General features: G+C 40.2%; 2 protein-coding genes across 2 annotated transcripts in view; one reads left to right on the forward strand and one right to left on the reverse strand.

Moving 5' to 3' along the window:
• Positions 1-1,973: 1,973 nt before the first annotated feature.
• Positions 1,974-13,521, reverse strand: LOC306736890 (macrophage-stimulating protein receptor-like). The gene is made up of 21 exons (XM_079218577.1): positions 13,486-13,521; positions 11,461-12,750; positions 9,842-10,018; positions 9,527-9,646; positions 8,809-8,979; positions 7,869-8,035; positions 7,522-7,651; positions 7,258-7,391; positions 6,989-7,165; positions 6,748-6,847; positions 6,300-6,530; positions 6,001-6,147; positions 5,739-5,901; positions 5,470-5,559; positions 5,034-5,243; positions 4,857-4,937; positions 4,579-4,760; positions 4,383-4,492; positions 3,693-3,858; positions 3,473-3,609; positions 1,974-3,343 (listed from the first exon to the last, which is right to left on the reverse strand). Exons 2-21 carry the CDS (start codon positions 12,664-12,666, stop codon positions 3,112-3,114), a joined length of 4,131 nt encoding a protein of 1,376 aa, XP_079074703.1. The 5' UTR covers positions 12,667-12,750; positions 13,486-13,521; the 3' UTR covers positions 1,974-3,111.
• Positions 13,522-16,304: 2,783 nt separating this feature from the next.
• Positions 16,305-22,079, forward strand: part of uba7 (ubiquitin-like modifier activating enzyme 7) — a gene marked incomplete at its 5' end in the record, with an annotated part of 30,455 nt that continues 24,680 nt past the window's right edge. Inside the window, 14 exons of the mRNA XM_079219028.1 lie at positions 16,305-16,351; positions 16,440-16,608; positions 17,216-17,350; positions 17,659-17,765; positions 17,854-17,944; positions 18,310-18,442; positions 18,541-18,638; positions 18,727-18,876; positions 19,060-19,224; positions 19,354-19,458; positions 19,961-20,041; positions 20,486-20,641; positions 21,381-21,546; positions 21,692-21,888. Of these exons, the coding sequence (XP_079075154.1) occupies positions 16,305-16,351; positions 16,440-16,608; positions 17,216-17,350; positions 17,659-17,765; positions 17,854-17,944; positions 18,310-18,442; positions 18,541-18,638; positions 18,727-18,876; positions 19,060-19,224; positions 19,354-19,458; positions 19,961-20,041; positions 20,486-20,641; positions 21,381-21,546; positions 21,692-21,888 (1,800 nt within the window). The remainder of the gene's footprint in view (positions 16,352-16,439; positions 16,609-17,215; positions 17,351-17,658; positions 17,766-17,853; positions 17,945-18,309; positions 18,443-18,540; positions 18,639-18,726; positions 18,877-19,059; positions 19,225-19,353; positions 19,459-19,960; positions 20,042-20,485; positions 20,642-21,380; positions 21,547-21,691; positions 21,889-22,079) is intronic.

The following is a 22,079-nucleotide window of genomic DNA, read 5'->3' on the forward strand; positions in this document are numbered from 1 at the left end:
AACTAATTACACATATGCACAGAAGTTGATTTTAAAATCAAATCCACTTTTCTAAGGTCCTTACACCACAGATGTACAGTATAGTTAAGAACAACATTTTGGAAGCTACACTGAGAGTGTGAATTCACTTCCTAATCTTGTGTTCTTACATTTAGTCGGTTGAGGATACATTTGCATAAGTCTTGACAGTAAACAGCGAGCCACAGTTTCTTTCCCCTGTCCAGTTTGTCATGGATCACACAACAGCTGCTGTATGATATTTGCAGTTTCGCAGATCTCAACCGAACCCTGCTTCAAAACCAGGGCAGTGTGAAATAAAAGTGTAAAATATTTATAAATATATACACTTGAAGACAACAAAAGGAATTTCAGACTAGACACTTTAGGGATCTGCTCTCAGCTTGTTTCGGTGCAGCTATTCCCCCTCACTGTGCTACTGGGTTTAGATGGGTAGTGTGTGCATGTGTGCGAGTGCGTGTGTGCACGTGCGTGTGCGCGCATGTGTGTGTGTGCGCTCGTCTGTGTGTAAGTGGGGGAGGAACACATGTGGTGCTTCTGAATAAATAGACCGTCTGAGACTTAGTGTAGGTGCTCAGGGACTCTTTTGTTATAATCAGGCTTTTCATTGACAGTTGGTTCAGTCATTCTTCAATTAAAGATGCTTTCAAGTTGCATCATGGGACGTGTAGGATCCTATGTCTTTGACTTGACGCATGCTAAAGATTATAACTCTGGATATCATTGGCTTCTGCTGCTTCAATTTTGATGCTTTTTTAAGGTGTCCCTTGCTAATCCACTAAGTTGATGACAATGTGTGTAGTGCTAAATACATTGACTAACCCTTCAAGCTAGTTATAGTCAAGAGGCCAGGAACCTTGGGGATGTTCTATACCTACCAACACACTTGTTCATTCATAGTTAGCTGAGAGTGCTTACTTTCTCCCTTAACATCATAAACACATTTGTAGTATGGCTGTTAACCGGGTCAAACCTGGCCGTTGCCCCATGCAATTTGTTTTCTGCATTGAAATCAAATCCTGAACAGGAACAGAACATTGTCACTAAAAAAACTAAGTAAAACAAATTTTAAAAAAGCAGATTCATTGTCAAAACAGACGGAAAATATTGTTTTGATGCTGTTTTTCAGTATAACCTTTTTACCCAAAGCTGATGCCAATCTTTCTTTTTTCTTTTCAAGTTTTTATTTCAATGCCAGTGTGCTAGTTTTATGCCAAATTATATTTGAAATGCCAACCGCTTTATTCAATCCCAGAGGCTGCCCAATTATGAGATCACGATGACGAGTTAGAGGACAAATCTGTTTAAAATAATACTTTATTTCAAGGCAGAAGCCTTGTTTGCTTATAGGCTGAGGTATAAATTGTGTCTTTTCCATGGGTTCATATTGCACCTCATACCATTTATGTCTTGACTAACCTCTTCTTCTCTTTTTCTTCTTCATCATATGCAGCCTACAAATACTAAACGATCTGAATTAAATCAGTGATTTCTTTCTTGAAGTCCTGATGGTATTGCATTACTTAAATAAAAGCAAATCTCAAATGCAATAGTAGTTCACAGCAAAACATATCCATAATGTTGTCTTTTTGTTTGGTATCTAGCTGCAGACATCACCTCGTTTTCAAATCCAGCATCATTACATCATTACTGTCACCTTTTCAGTACCTGAAAGCAACGGATACATTTTTTTTTTAGATCTATAAATTATTCATGGAGAGTATTACAAATGCTAGATACACAGATTAGACAGAAGCATGCAGTTGACATAACTCAGACCTCTAACAGTTTAGGTTTTTCCTCTCCTCCACCTGACCGAGAACAAGGGCTGTACTGCGCCCAACCTTTGTTATTTGCTTTGATGATATACTTTAAAAGGACTTGACTTGCTGTAGTGATCTGTAACAGTTTGGATTTTTCTTAGTATAAATTCAGGATGAGGCTTGGAAGACAAGTTTAGGGAAACTTTAATTTGTTGAAACCCTTTACTTGACAAGTAGCATGTACAATCGACCATTTGTAAAAACACTCTTTACAGTGAAACCTAGAGCAAAGTTCAGTTCAAGCTTGGCAGGAAGGAGAGAAAATGCAGCACAGCAGTATACCAGGACCATAGTTATACCCCTGGTAGAATGCTTGTTGGTCAACATAAATATTTTGTTTTGTTAAACCGCACTGCATTGTCAGTCTGAAAGTAGACAAATCAGTGCATACATTCTAAAATCCCATGGATTGTTTAATTTGCTGTGAAGATCATTGTAATTACATGCAGAGAATAAGGAAAAATGCACAGTATGGACTGTGTCGATTGAGTTGAAATGAATGAATAAGTTTGTTCAGGTGAATATATTGCAGTTGCACTGTTTGTGTAACCCATTTGTGTTGTGCGGTCTGCCGTAGTGCAGCAGACATCCCTGCCGCAGCCATTGAAGTGTGCTTAAGAAGGAGGCATTGGTTGCCCTCTAGTGACAATGACAGGTACTGGATGTACTTCTGTTCCTCGTTGATATCCGACCAGCACTGGCAGCTTGCTGTATGATTCTATAGGTGGCTCCAAATCTGAGAACATGGAGTTAATCACCATCCAGTAGGATGATTTCACATGAACACGTCCTTTTGTATTAAGTCCACATTCTATGGCCTACATGAAGAGATATCATCTTTATTATATCCCCCCCCCCCCCATTCAGCGAGAAAATTGTGTAAAAAAAAAAATAAAAAAAGTAATGCAATGGTAGAGACATATATTTCTATAACAGCACATAGTCTCACCTAATCCTATTCTGCAAATTTGAGAACAATTGCACATTTAACATTCATTTTGTCACACTCCATTTCGCTACAAATAAAACGTGTTCACACGGATGGGGAACTTCCAGCGTGGTTGTGTCTCAGATCCAATAAGAGTTTATTGTACCTACAGTGTCTTTTAAATCAGTAGCCAAACCTTCAATGTGCTCGGGTTTGTAGAAAAGATCAACAATTTATGTGACGCTTGATTGGATCCAGGTTACCTTGTCACTTCTCTTGTGTGCTGTCCAACTTTAATCCACATCCTGCGTTCCTATTACAGAGCCTTAAGACGTTGCACCCTCAGCTGCCAGCAGGACTGTCTGTGTCATAGTCTGAGGCCTCAGCCTCATCTGCAGATCCAGTCAGGGACGGGTAGGGCCGTGGCTGGTCTAAGTTGACATAGTTAACATTCAGATTTATGTAGTGTTCTCCTTCCAGAGAGGACAGCATGTGTTGCATTTCTGTAACGAGGCTATTGAAGCTAGGTCTGCTCTCAGGCTCTGGGTCCCAACATGTCAGCATTATAGAGTAGCTGTGGAAGAAATACATGTGCCAATGAGTGAATGAGCAGGTACGTCAGTAAATATGTAAGCAGGGAAGCCATTGTGAGCTTAAAAATATGATATTTAGTTAAGATACATCTGAGATAATGATGACTTACAGAGTATCCGGGCAAAACTGTGGCTGGAGAAGCCGCCGTCCCTTCAACAAGTAGTGTGTTATGTCATAGGGGTCCACATTTGGATATGGGCTCGCACCTCTGGTCAACAGCTCCCACAGTAGGATGCCATATGACCACTGGGAAACAGTAATGCAATATATTGTAGATATGTGATAGTTGTAACAAGCATATTTTAGTAGACTGGATAAAGAACACTCACCACATCAGACTTGGTCGTGAATTTTTGTGTTTGCAAGCTTTCAATGGCCATCCACTTCACTGGCAGTTTTACCCGTTTGTGATCTTGAATGCTGTAGTACTCCTTGTCATAGATGTCTCTTGCCATGCCAAAGTCAGCAACCTTTGCTGTGAATGTTTCATCGAGCCTGAATAGAGAAGGCACCTTAAGAAAACATCTCTCTGCCACTGCCTGTTAAGATGACACATCTCTAGACTCAAAGTGTGCTCAAAAGGAGCCAGGTGAACTTTAATTTACACCATTTTGGACAATCAGTGTTAATGAGCAGTGAGGTTGCAAAAAAAGTGGGATTCAAAAATAGTGAAACATGTGAGAGTGGCATCAATTGTATATAATTCTCTCCAATATAGCAACAAGAGTATGGGGGAATGGTTTAGGGTTAAAGAAAAATACAAGCTGCAACCATAATCTGGTATATTTATACCCTATAAGTCCCTTTGACTAACTTTGTTAAGTTGTTTTTAAGAATGAACAAATATGCTGTGCTGCAGTAGATCACTACAAACCAAGACGAGTATTTCTTGCATACATTATATAAATAAAGATTTTCCAAAACTTAAATACACTTTTATAATACATCCCCTACTGGTGTGACACAGCTTCTCCACTGACATGTCACAGGCCTGTAATCAGTGTATGATTCACACTCACATGCAGTTACGTGCAGCCAGGTCTCTGTGGACAAATTTTTTCTGGGCTAGATACTCCATCCCCGTGGCAACCTGAAGCCCAAAGCCTATCAGGTCTTTCACTGTTGGGTTCTGTGAAGGACAAGGAAGTATCAAATAGCAAACGTCCATGTTCTGAAGTATTATAACTATCCAGAAAGCTTCATTGCGCAATTTACCCTATTTTCAGAGCGGATGAAGTGACGCACGTCTCCATGCTTCATGTACGGTAGAACCACCAGGGGGAGCCCTTCTTTTGGCAGCATGATGCCCAGCAGAGACAGTATGTTGGGGTGGTGGAAACCTTTCATGATGATGCCCTCTCTGAGGAACTGATCCACCTCCCCCAACTCTGTGATCCCTGTTCATACAACACAGATGGTTATACAGATGAATCCAGCAGCCAGGAGCTCATATGATACTGATTTAATGTAATCTAGAAAGGGTATTCACATACTGTTCAGTGATTTGACAGCACAGTGGGTCTCTTGCTTATTGCTGTCTATCAGGTACCCATGATAAACTGTCCCAAAGTGGCCTGCAAAAGAAGAAAATGTGGTTACTGTGAATATTTGGTACAAAAGTATTCGAAGGAAAGAACAAAAACAACAGATATAAAAGACGAGACAATTACCTTTGCCAATAATCTGGCTATCCTCAATCCGGAGCATCTCAGTCGGGATCAGGACATCTTTGACTTCTTCAAGAAGTTCAGAGCTCAGACTGATCATGGAGAGGTTATCCCGGGACATTAAAGGAATGGAAAGATGATCATTGCTGGCTGCGTACAATAAACCGTGGAAGGCCATTCCTCCTGAACCTGATGTTTGACTGGACAGATCCACTGCAGCACACAAGGAAACCACGTCATGACAATGTTGGACTCAACAGGCCTTTGCCTCTTTTGTTACTTCTCCTACCAAACAGACGACTGTATGTGATACAATCTTCACTTCAAGAGACCATCCAATACTGATAAAAAACGGATGATGTTGGACATTGAAGATGTTGATGTTGCATTAAAAGTGACAGTAAAATGGATAATGAATTAATTAATTAGGATTTGTTACCTCGCCTGTAGTCACCTGTTGGAGAGACATCAGCACCGCTGCCCATTCGGTGCCGGGAAAGCATTGTTGACAAACGGTTCTCTATGTTGGCTAAAAGGATACGCATGATTAATTAAATTACTGTGCACTAAACTATGAAAACGTGCAGTAATGTAAGTCAAAACGTCACAGATGGTCAGGCTACTTGACTCTCAGGTAAACAGACCATTAGTGCAGGATTATTAGTGCACAATTGCAAGTGTTCTAGATTTCAGGATTACCTGACTTACCTCTCTTTTTCTTCCTCAAATGGATCATCACAAGTAATGCAAGGCCAGCACCTACTACCAATGCGGCAAAAATGCCCAGCACAATGCCCGCAATTAGAGTATTGTTGTTGCTGTCATCGTTAACTACTTTACCCATACTGGAAACTTCCCCATTCACGGACACCTACAGCAGTGGAACAGTTGATGACTCTCGTGCAATCCATTTAAATGAGTAGAAAGTTAATCAGGTTAACGTTGATGATTTAAAAGCAGACTCTCTCACCTGGACAGGCAATCCTTCGCTGGGAATGACCAGGCCTTTGGGTATCCTGCAGGTCAGCTCATTTAACAGAACCTGGGCGTTGCAGTTCACACCACCAATGGTCATTTTGATCTTCATACATGAACTCACTGTATTCAGTTTGCTATGCTGTTACATTTGGGGAAAAAGAGAAGAATGGCCGGATATTAATAATTGTGGTGTGCAAGTATTGTTGTGATTGACATTTTAATACAACAAAACTCGTTATGTAAAATAGATGTGTGGGAAAAACGTAATCTTATGGTGTGTACGTAACATACATGCAGTGAAACTTCCGTCTCTCCTGGTTTCAGAGGTAATTCATTTTCATCATTTTCAAAGGGAATGATTTTGACATTCGGGTGGTAATCGAAACATCCACTCCAAAGGTTTCTTTTCCCATCCATGTGAATAGAAATATCTCCTGTGTCAGACTTTTCTTCTGGCATTTCCTTCGGAAAAACAGGGGCCCAGCATTCCATATCTGTGGCTTTTCTTGTGCCGCTGCAGACCTTAAGTGAAATAAGCACATTGTGTATTGTTTGAAATCACAACAACAGTATAGATCCAGTTTCATTTGAAACTGAAAGAATGAGTATGACTGGCCACTCATTGCTGAAATAGTTAAATGAACTGGTTTGACTTCAACTGGAAGTAAACTAGTTTAATTGAATAGTTTACTCTCTACACACAAACTTACACAAATATAAAACCAAAATGTTAACTTACTCGTTCAAGAAATTTCATGTTGTGATTTTTGGAGACGTACTGAACCACAGTTTTGTGGGCAGAGTCAAGATTATGACCTTCTATCACCAGCTTGGAGCCACTGCATGTCAGTACAAATGAGCAATATGTTATTATGTGCAAACACTGTCTTATTAAGTTCAGCCAATGAAAGGTTAGCGTGATATCACTTCATTTGGAGTCCAATAATACGACATGAGCAGACTGGGATCAGCGTCCTAACCTTTGGAAGCTGCAATTAGGACGTACAGCGGTTATAACAGGATTTTTCTTGTAGAAGAACGTCTTGTTGGTCGTCACGTGAAAGTTGTCAATGAAGAATATCACCGGTACCTTCCCAACACCTGCTGCAGCTGCTGTGAGGCAGACGATCGAGGAAGACCCACTTCCTTCAGGAGCACTGAGAAGAAAAGAGATAAAAGTGGTATCTGAACATAGTGAAATGAAGGTGTTAGAGACCATTAGTCATATGAATTATTCTATCTTGCTCACCTTTGGATGTTGCACCTTTTGCCAAAGGAGACATCTCTCCGAATCCCAGAATTAAGATATCTGCCTGTCAGTGTAACCAGCGTTCCTCCAAACACAGGTCCATAGTCGGGCCTGATTCCTGTAATGCTAGGCTCCTTTTTAGACAGAGGTGAAATATGTTTTCACTTAACAATGTTACACTATACAGATCATTGAGTCAAATAAAGACCATACACAGAACTCATTTTAAAACGATTTAAATTGCATAAATGTTATCATTCCCACCACAAAAGACAAGCCAGGAATCTGTGCTGTGCCATCAATTGAGTAGCGGCCCTCCACTTCCCCCTCATGTACTTCCAGTGTGATATTGAGGTTCTGGTTTGCTGTGTTTTCCTGAATCTTGCATACTAGACTGTATTAAAGGAAACAAAGAACGACATGTCTATGAATTCAAAAGATGAAGATATGCCAACGGCTAGTCAGACAGAAATGAACAGCAGCAAATGTTGAAATGAGACATTTCCACAGCAGTGGCGGGCCATGCATTTTATACTTAGGCCTGCTGTCTGATATTGTGTACATAAATATGCGCATGACGGGATGCTGTTCGGCGCATGTATGCTACTCACACTTCACTACTGCTCTTTTTAGGCAGCACGCTACACAGGGTCCCAGAGCCCACTGTGACGATGTGGGTTTTGCTGCTGATGATGGCGGGTTTCAGAGGAGACTGAAACTCCCAGCCACACAGTGTCACTTCTGTCTCAGCACCAGCAGCTGCCATTTTAGGAAAAAACTGCAAAAGAAAGGGTTTTCATCCGGAGCAATCAGCATCTTAGTGCAATCAGTACTATTATTGTGATCAGTTTAACTTTATGACTCATAAGGCCTCATGCAGGAAACAATATATAAACAAAATGTCCTCTTACTTTTGTTCATATCCATGATTTGTTCTTTTGTTTTGTTAGTACCCGTTCATTTCTGGAATTCCCCAACGTTTTTTTACTCTTTTTATGAGCGGTCAAAAGCCCTCTTAACAAGATAAGGAAAAACATCTTGTTTTCACAGTCCACAAATAATTTGTCCAATGCAAGGACACACATTTTAAATTTGAGGAACATAAAAAACATTTTACATCATATTTAGAGTAGTATATGTATTCAAATAATAATAATTATTGGATTATTACATTTGTGGGCTGAATAAATACTTTGGATTTTATTATATTCATTCAGACTCTGAATGGTTTACATACTGCTCTTTGCTTTTTGGTAGCTTCCCTCCAATTCTTTGCACACAGAACAACACCTGCTATAGTATTTAGGGGGGCGTTACCTATTCTAGTAATAAACAATCGGCTACACGCCTCCAATTTATGATCATGTGTGAGCCATCATTCAGCACACCTGGGCGAGAGCGGATTTGGATGTTTAAGAACATTTGGTGCATCTGGCATTGACTTCTCTTATTTATTTTAACAGAACATATAGCAGACATTTAACAGGATGTTGCTGCATGAGACCCATGATGATGCAGTGGCTAATCAGTTACACCTCGCTACAGACCTACCTGTGTTATCACAGGTGCACATGAGTCTTTGTTCCACTGAGAGGCACACTCATGCTGCCTCGAGCAGATTCCTGAACACCAGCCACAGTTCATGAAGAGTGGAGCCGTCAAACACATGGAGCATGTCATAAAATGTGCACACCCTGGTCCTGCAGAGGGCACCCTAAACATCTTGAGGAAGAAGAGAAGAAGACGAGGGTGGAATCAGCCAGACGTAACAGAGAAAAACAGTCATAAGGTAAGCAGGAAAACATGGATCCTCTCCTACAAGTCAACCCACTGTTCTGCACAAAAGCATTTTGTATTCATACTTTTAATACAGCCTTTTAGCCTAAATGAAGAACAGAATGTATCATGTGTCCTCAAGCTGATTATGGATGCAGAGTTGTCTTCACTTTATCTTCATAGCTTTAAGATACATCTGTATTCTTTTGTTACTGATATATATGAATATGGTGCGTGGGGTCTGGCACTTGTGTAACACATTGGTTATGGCAGCTCTCACCACTGAATCCACTATCCAAAAGATTTGAAATCCTGTTCAATCAATTATCCACTGACAAATGTACCCTATTCTATGTTGACTATGTGTGTGTTTGCCATTTTGACTCTGATGAAGACACAGTAGGGTTGAAATGTTGGTCTGTTTGCACTATTAAAGGCTGCAATCCCCCGAAAAGACAAGCAGCATACCTGCAGTAGATTTGACTAAATGTACCTTATTTCCCACTACGAAGAGAAGTGACTCGTTCGAGTACACGTCTGCTATCCTGGACACTGGGCTTTCTCCAAGAGAGTAGTTGGCAAAAACAATAGGCCTGTACAGAGCAAGAATCACCTAAACCACACAAAACAGAGAAGTAATGTCACAAGGATTTCCATGTTTGTGTCTTCTGGCTGACGTAGAGTAACAATAACATTTTTATGTTTAGATATTTTAAATTCTGTTTATTGTGACCACTGAAGAAGACCCTTGGTATAATACATTCAAACTGCAGAGGCACACCACATAATTACTATGTTATGCTGCTACCTGTAGTATTCGGCCATCTGAGGTACCAAAGTGACCCAGCGTGTGATTCCCAATAGTGGTGACCAGGACAGCAGTGAAGAGGACGTCTCTCATCTGCCTGTTGAAGAGGTCTAGTCTGTAGTACGGCTTTGACACAAGAGTGGGTTTGTCGCTGCATGTGTCATTACCTCCAGAGCTCTGTGCAAGCAGGAGAAACACATACAGAGCAAGGGTGTTACTTTTTTACATAGATACATCTAAAGACTCTGCCTCTGCCAGCATCCGTCTCCTTCTGGGAACGAAGTGCTCTGTAGCCTCGCCTCCAGTCATATAGTAACAAGCTGTAAGAGGAACAAGGTCACAAAACAGCAGTGACTCAGGCTCCATATGTTGACTTGGTGACTGGTCCTCAGTACACATCATTATTAACTGAAACTGGACTTCACATACTATTACACACAGAAACATGTTGATGACTGATGTGAGTGGATGGTTGGCAGAGCATATGTTCGATTGATAAAGAGTAATTACTCAAAAAAGAGGATATGTTTAACTAATAATAAACATTCCACTGCAAAGCAATTTAGCTGACCTGCCCCAACATGCCCATGTTTGCTTCCCACTATTTGAAAGCTCTGTATTCACGTCATTTGATCTTTTCAGTCACTTTGTATTTCAACATTTGAAGCGTGAATACATATAGTATCCATGTTATTTTATTTTGCAACAGCTTTAAAATAGATTTATGAGTTTTTCATTTATCGATTAGATGAAAGATTATTTCCCTTCCTACTTTTTACTTCTTCAATATTCTAACCATTTCCTACTCAAATAACATGCGTAAAAGCCAGGCACAGTCTAACACTGTCCCTCCCTTTGGAATTCTTTTTATCAGCAAGATTTATAACTTGTGTTTCTTGGCACACATCGCTGTAGGTGTGCACATGGCTGCGAGAGCTCAAAGGACACAGCTTGAACTCCACAAAAGGGAAAAGACCACACCTTTATCATTTTGTCGAGCACCACAGCCAAATGCTCTATTTCAGGAGGGTGTTTTGAGAGTTAACCCTGTATTTTATTTTAGGTTTAGATATAAACTACCAAGTCGTCTTTATCTTCCAACACTTTTCTCCACGAGTAGCTTATCAATTAATAGTTCTGGGCAGGAAAATTGGAGCAAACGGATGAATCCAACCTAGTCTAATCATTGAGCCTCTAATCTTGATAAAACAGTTTTCATATCAAAGCTCTGAATAGTAAACAGTTGCCACCCATTCACAGAGAAATACTGAAACTTAACAGAGCAGAGAAACGGTGTGGCAACGTGCAGGTCACACTACTGACTCATCCACCCCTCCCTGTTCTCTGATGTGGCCTGCTCTCTCACACACCTTCACCAGAGTTGCCACGGCCCACAGGCATACACTACTCCAGTAGTCAAGATTTACTTTACACTATCCCTTATTGCTCAAGAGGACGATATAAAACCTGACGCTTAATGATAAACTACTTTGTTCCGGTCACAGGTGACTTAATTACACAGTGTTTGTTAGAATAGGTCACTTCCTGTCTGGGCGTAGGAGGACCTTTGCACTTTTCCTCTGCTCTGACAAAAAAATAAAAGAAGAAGAGTTACTCACTTCGTGTGGGCAGCTCTCGCACGGCTGGAAGTGACAGAGACCTCTAGATAGCTGCTCTGGACCTGACTTGCAGCAGGCATCCACACCCTTGTTTATCGCATGGTTTACTTTAGCCAAGGGAAAGACACACAGTGCTGAGTTGTTTTGAGGTTCACCTTGTGCATTCACCTCTGCAAACACCCCATACAGAATGTCTTCTGCCACAGTGAACCTCAGCTCTTCTGCCAAGTCCTTCCCCACTCGCCCAAAGTGTGCCGCCTGTAGCCCGTTATACACAATGTATTTGTAATCCTCTCTCCGTCGCCTCCTGCGCTTTGGTTCGTAGCGGCACTCCAGGACCACCTCTCTGTACATCCACACCTCGAGAATTCCTATCGGCAGTCGCCCAAGACGAGTCTGAAAAGCTGAGTTGCTCTTGGATGGGTTTTCTCTTTGCAGAGACAGGAAGTAGACGTACTCCGTGGTGGAGAAGCTGTAGATGTAATCGATCTTGTAAGAGTCCTGTAGACTTGGGAGTACTGTCAGGCCAGACATGACCATATGAAAGCCATCTTCAGTTGAAAGTGGCCTCACCACTGATATGGACCTCCTTGGATACCTCTGTGCCACTTCGTCATTGACAGAAGATGCGACAAAGAAGAACATTGTGGCTCCCTGTTCGACGAGGATGACTTTGGTGCCGAGGGGGCTGGCCAGACAGTCTGTACAGCTGGTTGGAGAGTTTTGCTTCTTTTTGTATAAGCACATCGGCTCAGGCTTTGGAGAGCCAGTGTCAATGAAGTGACAGATCCCATGTTGAGTACTCCCACAAAAGTACAAGTAGGGAGTGGGAAATGCAGAAACATCCAAAAGCAGAACCTCATTGTCTGTATCCACGGGATCCCCAGGATCTATTTCTATGTCACACAACAAACAGGTTTCACAGTCAGGACTGCCAATAGGTCCAGTTTTCACCTCCCAGATTTTTTCCATTTCATAGTTGACTGCATCTATTGCGTTCTGACATGCAACATACACGTCTGGCCGATTCTCCTCCCAGCTCACATCTATGTTCTGTATAGGTTTGTCTGCCTGGAAGTGAGGGAGGGAGTATTTTACAGTGAAATCCAGCTGCCTGGGTGGAGTGGAAGCACATGTGTGCTGTCCTAAGGCTGTTTGTGTTTGTATCCATATGCATAGTGGCAGCAAGGCGGCCCAAGTGACCATCTCCACGTCACAGCCCACCGTGATTGAGTATTACCTATAAGATACTTTCCGCAAAGAGAACATTCTGGAGAATCAGCAGGAGCTCTGTGAGGGAAAACACAGAAGGAATGTTGAGATTTAACAGACAGAGAGCAGTAACATTTCCACAGATATGCATTGCTTTTGATGTGGAATTGGATACTGTAAACATCTTAGCTTGTTTAAACTGAGAAATGCAGCATGGGGAACTGAGGAAAGAGGCAAAAGTATCAGCTGCGGAGCCCCATGATGGAGTAGATGCTGCTTTTTCAGACAAATAAGACTTGACAGGCACAGATATGGTAGAGCTGTGAAACTGATTGGGCTATAGAGCTGAAAAAGCCCAGAACAACAAGTTGCTATAGTCAAGATACAATCTAGTGAGGGCAAGACATAACTTGCTGCAACATGTGGAGTAACTATGGAAATGTTCAGGCTTCCAGAGCCATACACAGAATAAACAGAGAAATAGCGTAGCCTAAATTAGTCCAAAAGTCCAAATTCATGGGAACTTATTTTTACAAATGATAATGATCCTGTATCAGAATTTGAATACACCATTATGCGATGGACAACTATTTTTCTATTTTTTCAAAACAGAGGGTTCAGTCATTCATTAACGTGGACCAACAGCTACGCTAGACTTAATCCTTAACAAATGTAGGCTATTTAAAAATAAATATTCTTACCTCACTTTGACAAGGGGTTAATGTCGTCGTGATTTGCCCAACAGTCTCAAAATGTGAATTATTTGAGAAATAAATGTCCTGTGTTTCAGTGTGACCTCCAGCAGCTTCTCACCTGACAGCACCGAAGTCCCACTGGCACCGAGCTCACACTGATAATGAACTACATCTACGGTTTGAGACGAACGACAGTCTATAGATGAAAACAGGAGTTTACACTCACCTTCAAAATAAAGTGCTCCAGGACGGAGTCATCTTGGTTGGAGTGATCCATGATTAGTTTATAATGCTTTTAGCAATCATCTCTAATAACATTGTTCATTTGATTCATGATTTATTACTTATTTTATTTTATTCAATAATAATATTTTTTCCCAGCAAAAACGTCAATTCACAAGAGTAGGCAACCTGAAATAGTCTGAAAAGGGAGGAAAAAGATGAACTAGTCTATTTAAAAAAAGAGGAGCACATTAAATGATTGCATTTAAAATAAATGGTATGCATTCCAATTGCAAAAATAGGATTTGTTGATATTACTAACAAGACGTGTTGATATTACAAGCCTATGATGATATTACAGATCTTTATAATTATTTACTCTATACTAATAATTATGCTGTAACAATTAAACACACAGATCATGAAAAGCAGACCTCACAGTTCACATAATGACATCCTAATTCAAGTAACCGTTGTTGAAAAATGTAACAACTGAATTCAAACATCCTTAACTCTAAGCAGAACTGTGAGCTTAGGTTTGAGTAAGTGTAACATTTATTCAGATTGTCCATACTTCGTCATTGCATGAGCATAATATGGCAACACAATTGTATTTACAATTCCTTTATATTATACAGTTGGATTTAGCATACAAGTGTTAGTACCATTCAGGAAAACTTGTTCTGGAGTAAGATTTCTGATTTATTTTGAAAATTTAAGACCGGAAATTCTATTGTCATTCTGACGTGCTTGACTCTAAAGACTCAAGCCGCGCCCGCAACAAGGAAGTTTGAAATAGTTGCGAAATCTGACTAAAAGATATCCTCCTAATTCCCTTTCCAAGAGTCATATTATATCGCCAACTGATTTTACACTCAGGCGTCATTGTGGAAAATGTAATGGAAAAACGTTCTCAACATTTGAAAATAGTCTGATCTTGGCTACGCCTGTAGGATTCTTGCCAAGAAATGCATTGCTTTCAGATGATGGAATGAAGTTACTCTGAACATATAAGCAACTCCAGCCAGGAAGCTCTGAGAGGAATGTCTCCCCTCTCCAGTCACACCACTTCAATCATAATGTCAGCAATGTGACCTTTAACAGACAAATAAAAATGATTTACAGAAAGGATAAATAAAAAAAAAATGTACTCATGTTGACCATTAAACTGCTACATTACATATGAGGCTATTCATCATCAGAAAATGTACAAATATAAATATTGTCATTGGTATAATAAAGCATTATATATCCAAAAGTTAAACATCTACCACTGAATCCAAAGGTCAGTAATCACAGACTGTTTGAACAGTCCGAGTTGCCGTATTCACTGCCCCAAATAGGCAATAATGCAGAAGCAAAACGTTGCACAACACAGAGAAAACAAACAAACTGTCAAAAAACAACAGTGTTCAGTCCTTGATGGGTCTGTCCCTGTGAAACTATTACAGGCCATGCAGCTTAGATTTATTTGGTCCATACAAGGAATATTTAGACCTTAAGCACGAGGATCTCCAGAGATGTATTAATGTCTGAGATTAAATTCCCAGAAGAAATTTTAAATGAGTTAACCGCCATAATATGGTTATTTCCCACAAGTTTAGCTCAGTATGCCGCTTTAAAAATAGTCCATTTTATGATTCAATGCAGTAATTTCAGTCATCATGTAATTATTGAATCTGATTTCAGGTTCCTTTGGAGATCTTGAAGTTGTCTGTTCCTCGTTCACACACCACAATGAGACTACAGTGGTCTGCCATAATTACTGCCTCCATTTGATACGTAATGATGAATAATCTCTTGTCACTCCTTTGCATGCAGAACTTTCTTCTGGAGGTTTGTTTTTGTGACTCCTCACCAGACTGAGATTGTTCAAATGAATGACAAAGACATGAAGCAATAGGGTTTTTTCATTGTTATTCTCACCACGGAAATGTTAAAGAGCCCTCCTCAGACATGCATTTAAAAAGATTGCTTTGATGAATAAGCATGGGTATTATATCTGTCTTCTTCTTTTTTCAGTTACTTTTTTTTGAGTACATCTACTTCTACCAGAATATATTCAATTGGAAATAGTGCTCATTTCAACACTATAATGCTGAAGAAGACGATATGTATCCTACTTCACTGAAAAGTCCCTCCTCAGTGAAAGTATTCCACAAAACTTAGGTAACGTGTATACAATTATTGGTTTCCACAGCTCTGATGTCTCAAATATTGCTCCTATACGCATAGGTCTTAAACTCAGATGTAAGGTGAGCAAAGAGCAACTCCCCCCTTCAGCAGATGAATGTGAAAACAGCCTTCTAGTGTCAAACTCTGAACACACGTCATTCTGTACAGTGAAGGTTAAACATTCAAGGGACGAAACACTAAGCAGAATACTTTTATTATTCAAGACCACATATTACAAATGTTAATACATAAACCTAAAGTGTAGGTTTCACTCTCAAATCTTCCAGTTCATTGCAAATGATTTTCTTAACAGGAGCAGGTTGTTACTGCAACTGAATAAACAGTCCCGAGTCGCCCTCTGGTGGCCAGACTAGAAACAATTTCTTATCACGACAACAAACCCAACGATTCTTCTGAAACGAAAGTGAAATACTTTAGTTGAAACTGTCATTTGCTAACTTGTCACACCCGGTTTGTGTCATCGTGAGGTATTATTCCAGCTGATCCCTCGCGTCAGACGGGTCACCTCATATCAGATACATGTCAGAAATAGGTGAAATCGATGAAGGGTTCTACTCCAGACAGCTGTAAGTACTACCGACTCATACTAATCAATCAGTTTAACGACGTAGACTTAAGACCCATCGGGGCTCACTTCTTCTTTTACCTGCACAGGTATGTCCTGGGTCACGAGGCGATGCGCCGGATGGCCACAGCCAACGTGCTCGTTGCAGGCATGCGTGGTCTCGGCGTAGAAATTGCCAAAAATGTGATCCTGTCCGGGGTGAACTCTGTCACCGTCCAGGATGAAGGCCAGGCGGTGTGGGCCGACCTGTCCTCCCAGGTACCAACCCCATGATGTTGATCAGTAAATAAATACATTTAAATGTATTTATTATCTTAAACTTTAGGAGATAAAGCTTTCGTGTAACTTCGATTAAAGTGGACAACTTCCTGTTAGGCAAACTTGCCAAACCAGCCAGTCCTGGAATATTTGTATTATATAAAGCCTATTTTTTACTTTCACTTTTCTATTTGAATTCTAACATTTCTGCATGGTTTAATTTTTAAATGTTACTTCGGCAGTAATACAATAATTGTCTAAATGCAACAAATCATAAAGGTTCATTCTACTTACTTTCTTTATTAAGCACATTTACTCCCTTCCCAATCCAATGCTCTAAATGTTACCAGAAAAGGATTATAAATAGCTGTTGAGGCCGTGACGTGGGTTTAATTAAAAACATGCCATCCAACAACTTGTAATGTTGAGTTTGATAGTTAACTCTTGATCTTGGAAAAGTCTGTTGATGAAACATTCAAAAGGTGCTCATGATCATCATGGAAATGTAATCAGTGAAACCTGAGCAAACTCACTTTGCAGATGAAGACGGTGGGATACAGTCAAGTTGAGATTGTTTTTTCAACCTATCATTTAATTTTCTCACCAGTTTTTCCTGAAGGAATCCCATCTTGGTCAAAATCGAGCCACGTGTTCGCTACAACAGCTGTCTGCTCTGAACCCGCATGTGCTCGTGTCGGCCTGCACTGAACCGCTGGATGAGGAGCTGCTTCTGCAGTTTCAGGTACACAAAGACTAGACTAGGTTCTTATTAGGGATCATATTGGGATTCTTAAAATTACATTTACTTTTTCTCCCTCATTGAAAACTTTATGATAATGAAAATATTAGAATTAGAACAATTAGAATGTTTCTCTAATCTGATAATTTGTATATCGGACCACAATTGGCCTCTTGACTATAGTTGTGATGTCCCAAATTCCTGCTTACTTACAAGCCTTAAACTCTGATTTAAGGTGAGCACGGATAAACAATGACATTAACAACGAGAGAAACACTTTTCTGAGTGGAGGAGAAATTGTCATTTTTCAGGTGGTGGTCCTCACTGACTCCTCACTGAGTGATCAGAAGCGTTTTGATGAGTTTTGCCATTCAAATGGAATCAAGTTCATTGTAGCAGACACCAAAGGCCTCTGTGGGTAAGTGGGCAAGACAAACTGTCAAAAAGAAAAAGAAGTTAATAATGCAAAGAAAGAAAATCATGAAAACTCTGTGGTTAATTTGCAGTCAGCTGTTCTGTGACTTTGGGGAGGAGTTTGAGGTCTTGGACCAGAATGGGGAGAATCCAGAATCAGCGATGATACAAAGTGTCTCTCAGGTAATATCCTCCATTTGCTTCATGATATTGGCATATTGAAAGCATTTATATTATCAAGCCATCCATTTTAAAACCTTATCTGGCTAAGAGTTGTGTTGGGTAGCATTCACTCCCTCGGGCATTTTGGAGTTGGCAGTTCACCCAACCCACATGCCTTTGGACTGTGAGAGGAAATCCAAATATGCAGTGGAAGAACATACATAACTCCACAGAGTCTGTGGAGACTCTGACCTGTCGGGTTCAAATGTAAATAATTCACAATCCAAATGTCTTTTACAGGTTTTCTCAAAGTGTCAAAAAATATGCTCATTTTAAATGACTTATATCTTTCAAATATGAAGGTTATCAACATAACTTTATTTTAGGCGAATCCTGGAGTGGTGTTGTGCACAGATGACCGGGAACATAAATTCTCAGATGGTTCTAAAGTGTTCTTCTCTGAAGTCCAAGGCATGACAGAGCTCAACAGCATCAGCCCTGTGGAGATCACAGTATGTGGTTAGTGTCACACAGGACACTCATCCATAGTTAACAATAGTCATGATGAGAACTCATCTTCGTCTCACTATCTGTGTATTTGTCACCTGTATATCCAGACAAATACTCCTTCCGCATTGGTGATACTTCAGCGTTTTCTCAGTATGAACGGGGTGGAGTAGTGACTGAGGTTAAGCAGCCCTGCAGGCTAACATTTGTAAGTATCCACATCCACAACCTTTTTTCTTAATTTTTGCCTTTGTGAAAGTATGCTCTTTGTTAATGAAATAACTACAACATAACAGAAAACACTGGGTGAAGCTCTACTGGACCATAAACTGCTGAATATTAATGACTATGGAAAAACACAGAGGCACCACACCCTCCACTTGGCCTTTCAAGCCCTCCACTGCTTTGTAAAGAAAGAACAGCGACTCCCTCGTCCTCGGTCTCAGGTCGGTGAAGGTTACAGGATATTACAGCCTGTATTTAATCTATTTTACAAAACAAGTTATATGATTAGTGAAACATATACGTATATAACAAAAGTAAAACAAGTTAAAATGGTGTAGTATGATCATTAACGCCGCTTACAGGATTCGTTTCACTAATTTCTCGACATGATTAATCTCATACAGTCAGATGCAGATGCCCTGCTTGCCATAGTGGAAATGCTGAATACAGTCGCACAGCTGGAACATCTGGATGAAGCTGCTGTGAGAACCCTTTCCTACACAGCCCGGGGTAACTTGGCTCCTATCAATGCTTTCATTGGAGGCCTGGCAGCTCAAGAAGTTATTAAGGTAAGGTCAAAGGTCAATGCTTGTGACATTAGTATGACATTGTGATTGTTACATTCTGTATATTAATTATATATAACTTAACACTTACTCACTGTGTTTTGCTCTTTGCACTCTATAACATTCCTGCAGGCATGTAGTGGGAAATATACGCCTCTTCACCAGTGGCTATATTTTGATGCACTGGAGTGCCTCTCTGAAGAAGAGGACCAACTGACAGAGGACTCCCTTTCAGCAGTATGTTCACAGATCTTTCAATTTAAAAAAAGCATACATACCAATCAGGAACATCCAAATTCAATTCAATTCATTCTGTATAGCTCACAAATCACAAATTTGCCTCAGAGGGCTTTACAATATGTACACATAGGACATCCTCTGTCCTGGGACAGGAAAAACTCCCCCCAAAAAAACCTCCCCAACAGGGAGAAAAAACGAAAGAAACCTGAGGTAGAGCAATAGAGGAGGATCCCTCTCCCCCAGATAGACAGAAGTACAATAGATACATAACAATAATAACATAACAGAGTTACAACACATTCAATGCACATGTCAGAAATGACATGTAATGAGAGTAGTAGGCATGATGAAAAAGTTACAACTACCAAAAATAATAGCAGCATTGGATGTAGTGATAATAAAAGCAATAATGGTATCGACAATAGTAATAGCAATGTTGCTAATAATAAAAATTGACTTGGTATTTAATTGAAGTTTTTTTTGTTTTCTTGTCTGACAGAAAGGCACAAGATACGATGGACAGATTGCCGTATTTGGGCCGGCGTTCCAGGAAAAGCTTGAAAGGCAGAAGTATTTCCTGGTGAGGGCAGGTTTGGTATTTGTCCAGCAGGGGGCACACTCTTTGTGGGAATGCAGGATCTCCATCTGATCGTGTGTGGTGTTAATGATGGCACATGCAGGAAATAGCTGCCTTACAGCCAGCATTTGCTGCCAGGCCCAGTGCTGACCTCTTGGTGTGCAGGGGCCTTTTAACAGTGCCAAGCCCTTTCTCTGTTTCCTTTTAAAGGTTGTACTTTTTCCTGTTTACTGGCTGCATCTGTATACATGCATAAGTTTCTTTTATCACCGTGAAAACTGAAAGTATCAGGAAGTGAAACAAGGAATGTGCTGCAGTAGATAAATAATGTTCTGCTATGTTGTAAAAAACTGATTTTTTTTCTTAATAATTTAATGACGTTCACTTGTATTGTACCATCTGATATACACATATAGTTTGACACAGTCTCTCCTGTCATTTTTCAAGGTTGGAGCTGGTGCAATCGGATGTGAGCTTTTTAAGAACTTTGCCCTCATGGGGCTCGGTGCCGGAGAAGAAGGCCAAATCACCGTAACAGACATGGACTTCATAGAAAGATCCAACTTGAACAGACAGTTCCTGTTCAGGTCTCAGGATATTGGGGTGAGAAAAAGCACAACATCACTCTGCAATGAAGAATCTCAAATACCATGATAGCTCACAGGTTCTTGTTTGACCTGGTTAAATCGAAGGCTCAGAGGGTTTACTAATTAGATTAGATTAGATATTCCTTTATTACTCCCGCAGTGGGGAAATTGGCAGGATTACAGCATATATATATATATATATATATATATATATATATATATATATATATATATATATATATATATATATATATATAATAAACGGTAAAAATGGGACAGGGTGGGGGGAGAAGGTATTGGGTTTAAAATAGCTTGTGTCAGATTACACATTCACGTTCCATCATTTGTAGCAATTTTGCTGAGCAGTGTGCTTTAGGACTATATCAGATAGTTGATCACATGTGTCTGAGTAAACAACTACCACTGTCTAAACAACTTATGCAACACATCGTTTAATGCAGTTAGTGTGTATGTTGACAAGAAATCCTCGGCTGCTCTGGCATTCTGGAGATAAAATGTGCTGAGAGGCTTGAATAGGCTTGACAGTAAAAAATACAGTATGAATTACCAGATGTCTTCTATATTTTGCTCATTTGTTGGAAACGTTTCATCCAAGGATCCTAAAACAAATCTGTATATTGATTTTGTGTAAATTAACATGTTATTAAATTCTCTCTCCATCTGTTGCTATCTGTGTCTGACTTTACCTCCATTTCTCACCCCCACCCCCCAATTACTCACTTGTCCATGAACAGAAACCAAAATCCGAAGTTGCAGCCAGAGCAGTGCGTGAGATGAACCCAAAGATGAACATCACCGCTCACCAGAACCGTCTGGACCCTGACAGTGAAGGAGTGTACGATTACGACTTCTTCAGGGGTCTCGATGGAGTGGCTGCAGCCCTTGATAATATGGAAGCCAGTGAGGGCACTTATTATGTCTTCGTAACTGTTATTATAATAACTTCTCGTTACCACAGTTACTACACCGGAGCATGGAAGCCTACAGTAGACATTTGACTACAAATGCTTGTAAAAGACCATTCTTAATCCTTTTTTTTGCCCAGGGGTCTATCTTGATGGACGCTGCGTTCAACACCAGAAACCATTGCTGGAGGGAGGAACTTTAGGATGTCAGGGTCATACTCTGGTGGTGGTGCCTCACCTGACAAAGCCTTATGGCCCAGACACTTCAAGTTCTAATGGAGGCATCCCACTGTGCACTCTCAAGAACTTCCCTCACCGCATTGAGCACACCCTGCAGGTACGATGTAATTAAGCTTTGTGTTTGAGTTACACGATTGATTTACTAAGTTTTACTTAAAAACCTACACTGAATGACCAGAAACCTAAAATATTTCTTACTTTAAGTGTTTAAAATGTTGAGTCTAAGTAAAGACTACTACTTACACTTAGTTGTTGTTGATGAATATAATCCTATAGTACTTTATGTCA

Source organism: Taurulus bubalis (assembly GCF_910589615.1).
Source record: "Taurulus bubalis genome assembly, chromosome: 5".
In the NCBI taxonomy this organism is placed as follows: Eukaryota; Metazoa; Chordata; class Actinopteri; order Perciformes; family Cottidae; genus Taurulus; species Taurulus bubalis.

Excerpts from the sequence above, each read along its gene's own strand:
- LOC306736890 (XM_079218577.1), bottom strand. The coding sequence starts at position 12,666 with ATGGTCACTTGGGCCGCCTTGCTGCCACTATGCATATGGATACAAACA. Across the intron at positions 7,652-7,868 it reads AAAAAGAGCAGTAGTGAAGT|TCTAGTATGCAAGATTCAGG; the intron begins GTGAGTAGCATA and ends CCTTTAATACAG. Across the intron at positions 5,902-6,000 it reads GCGAAGGATTGCCTGTCCAG|GTGTCCGTGAATGGGGAAGT; the intron begins GTGAGAGAGTCT and ends CCACTGCTGTAG.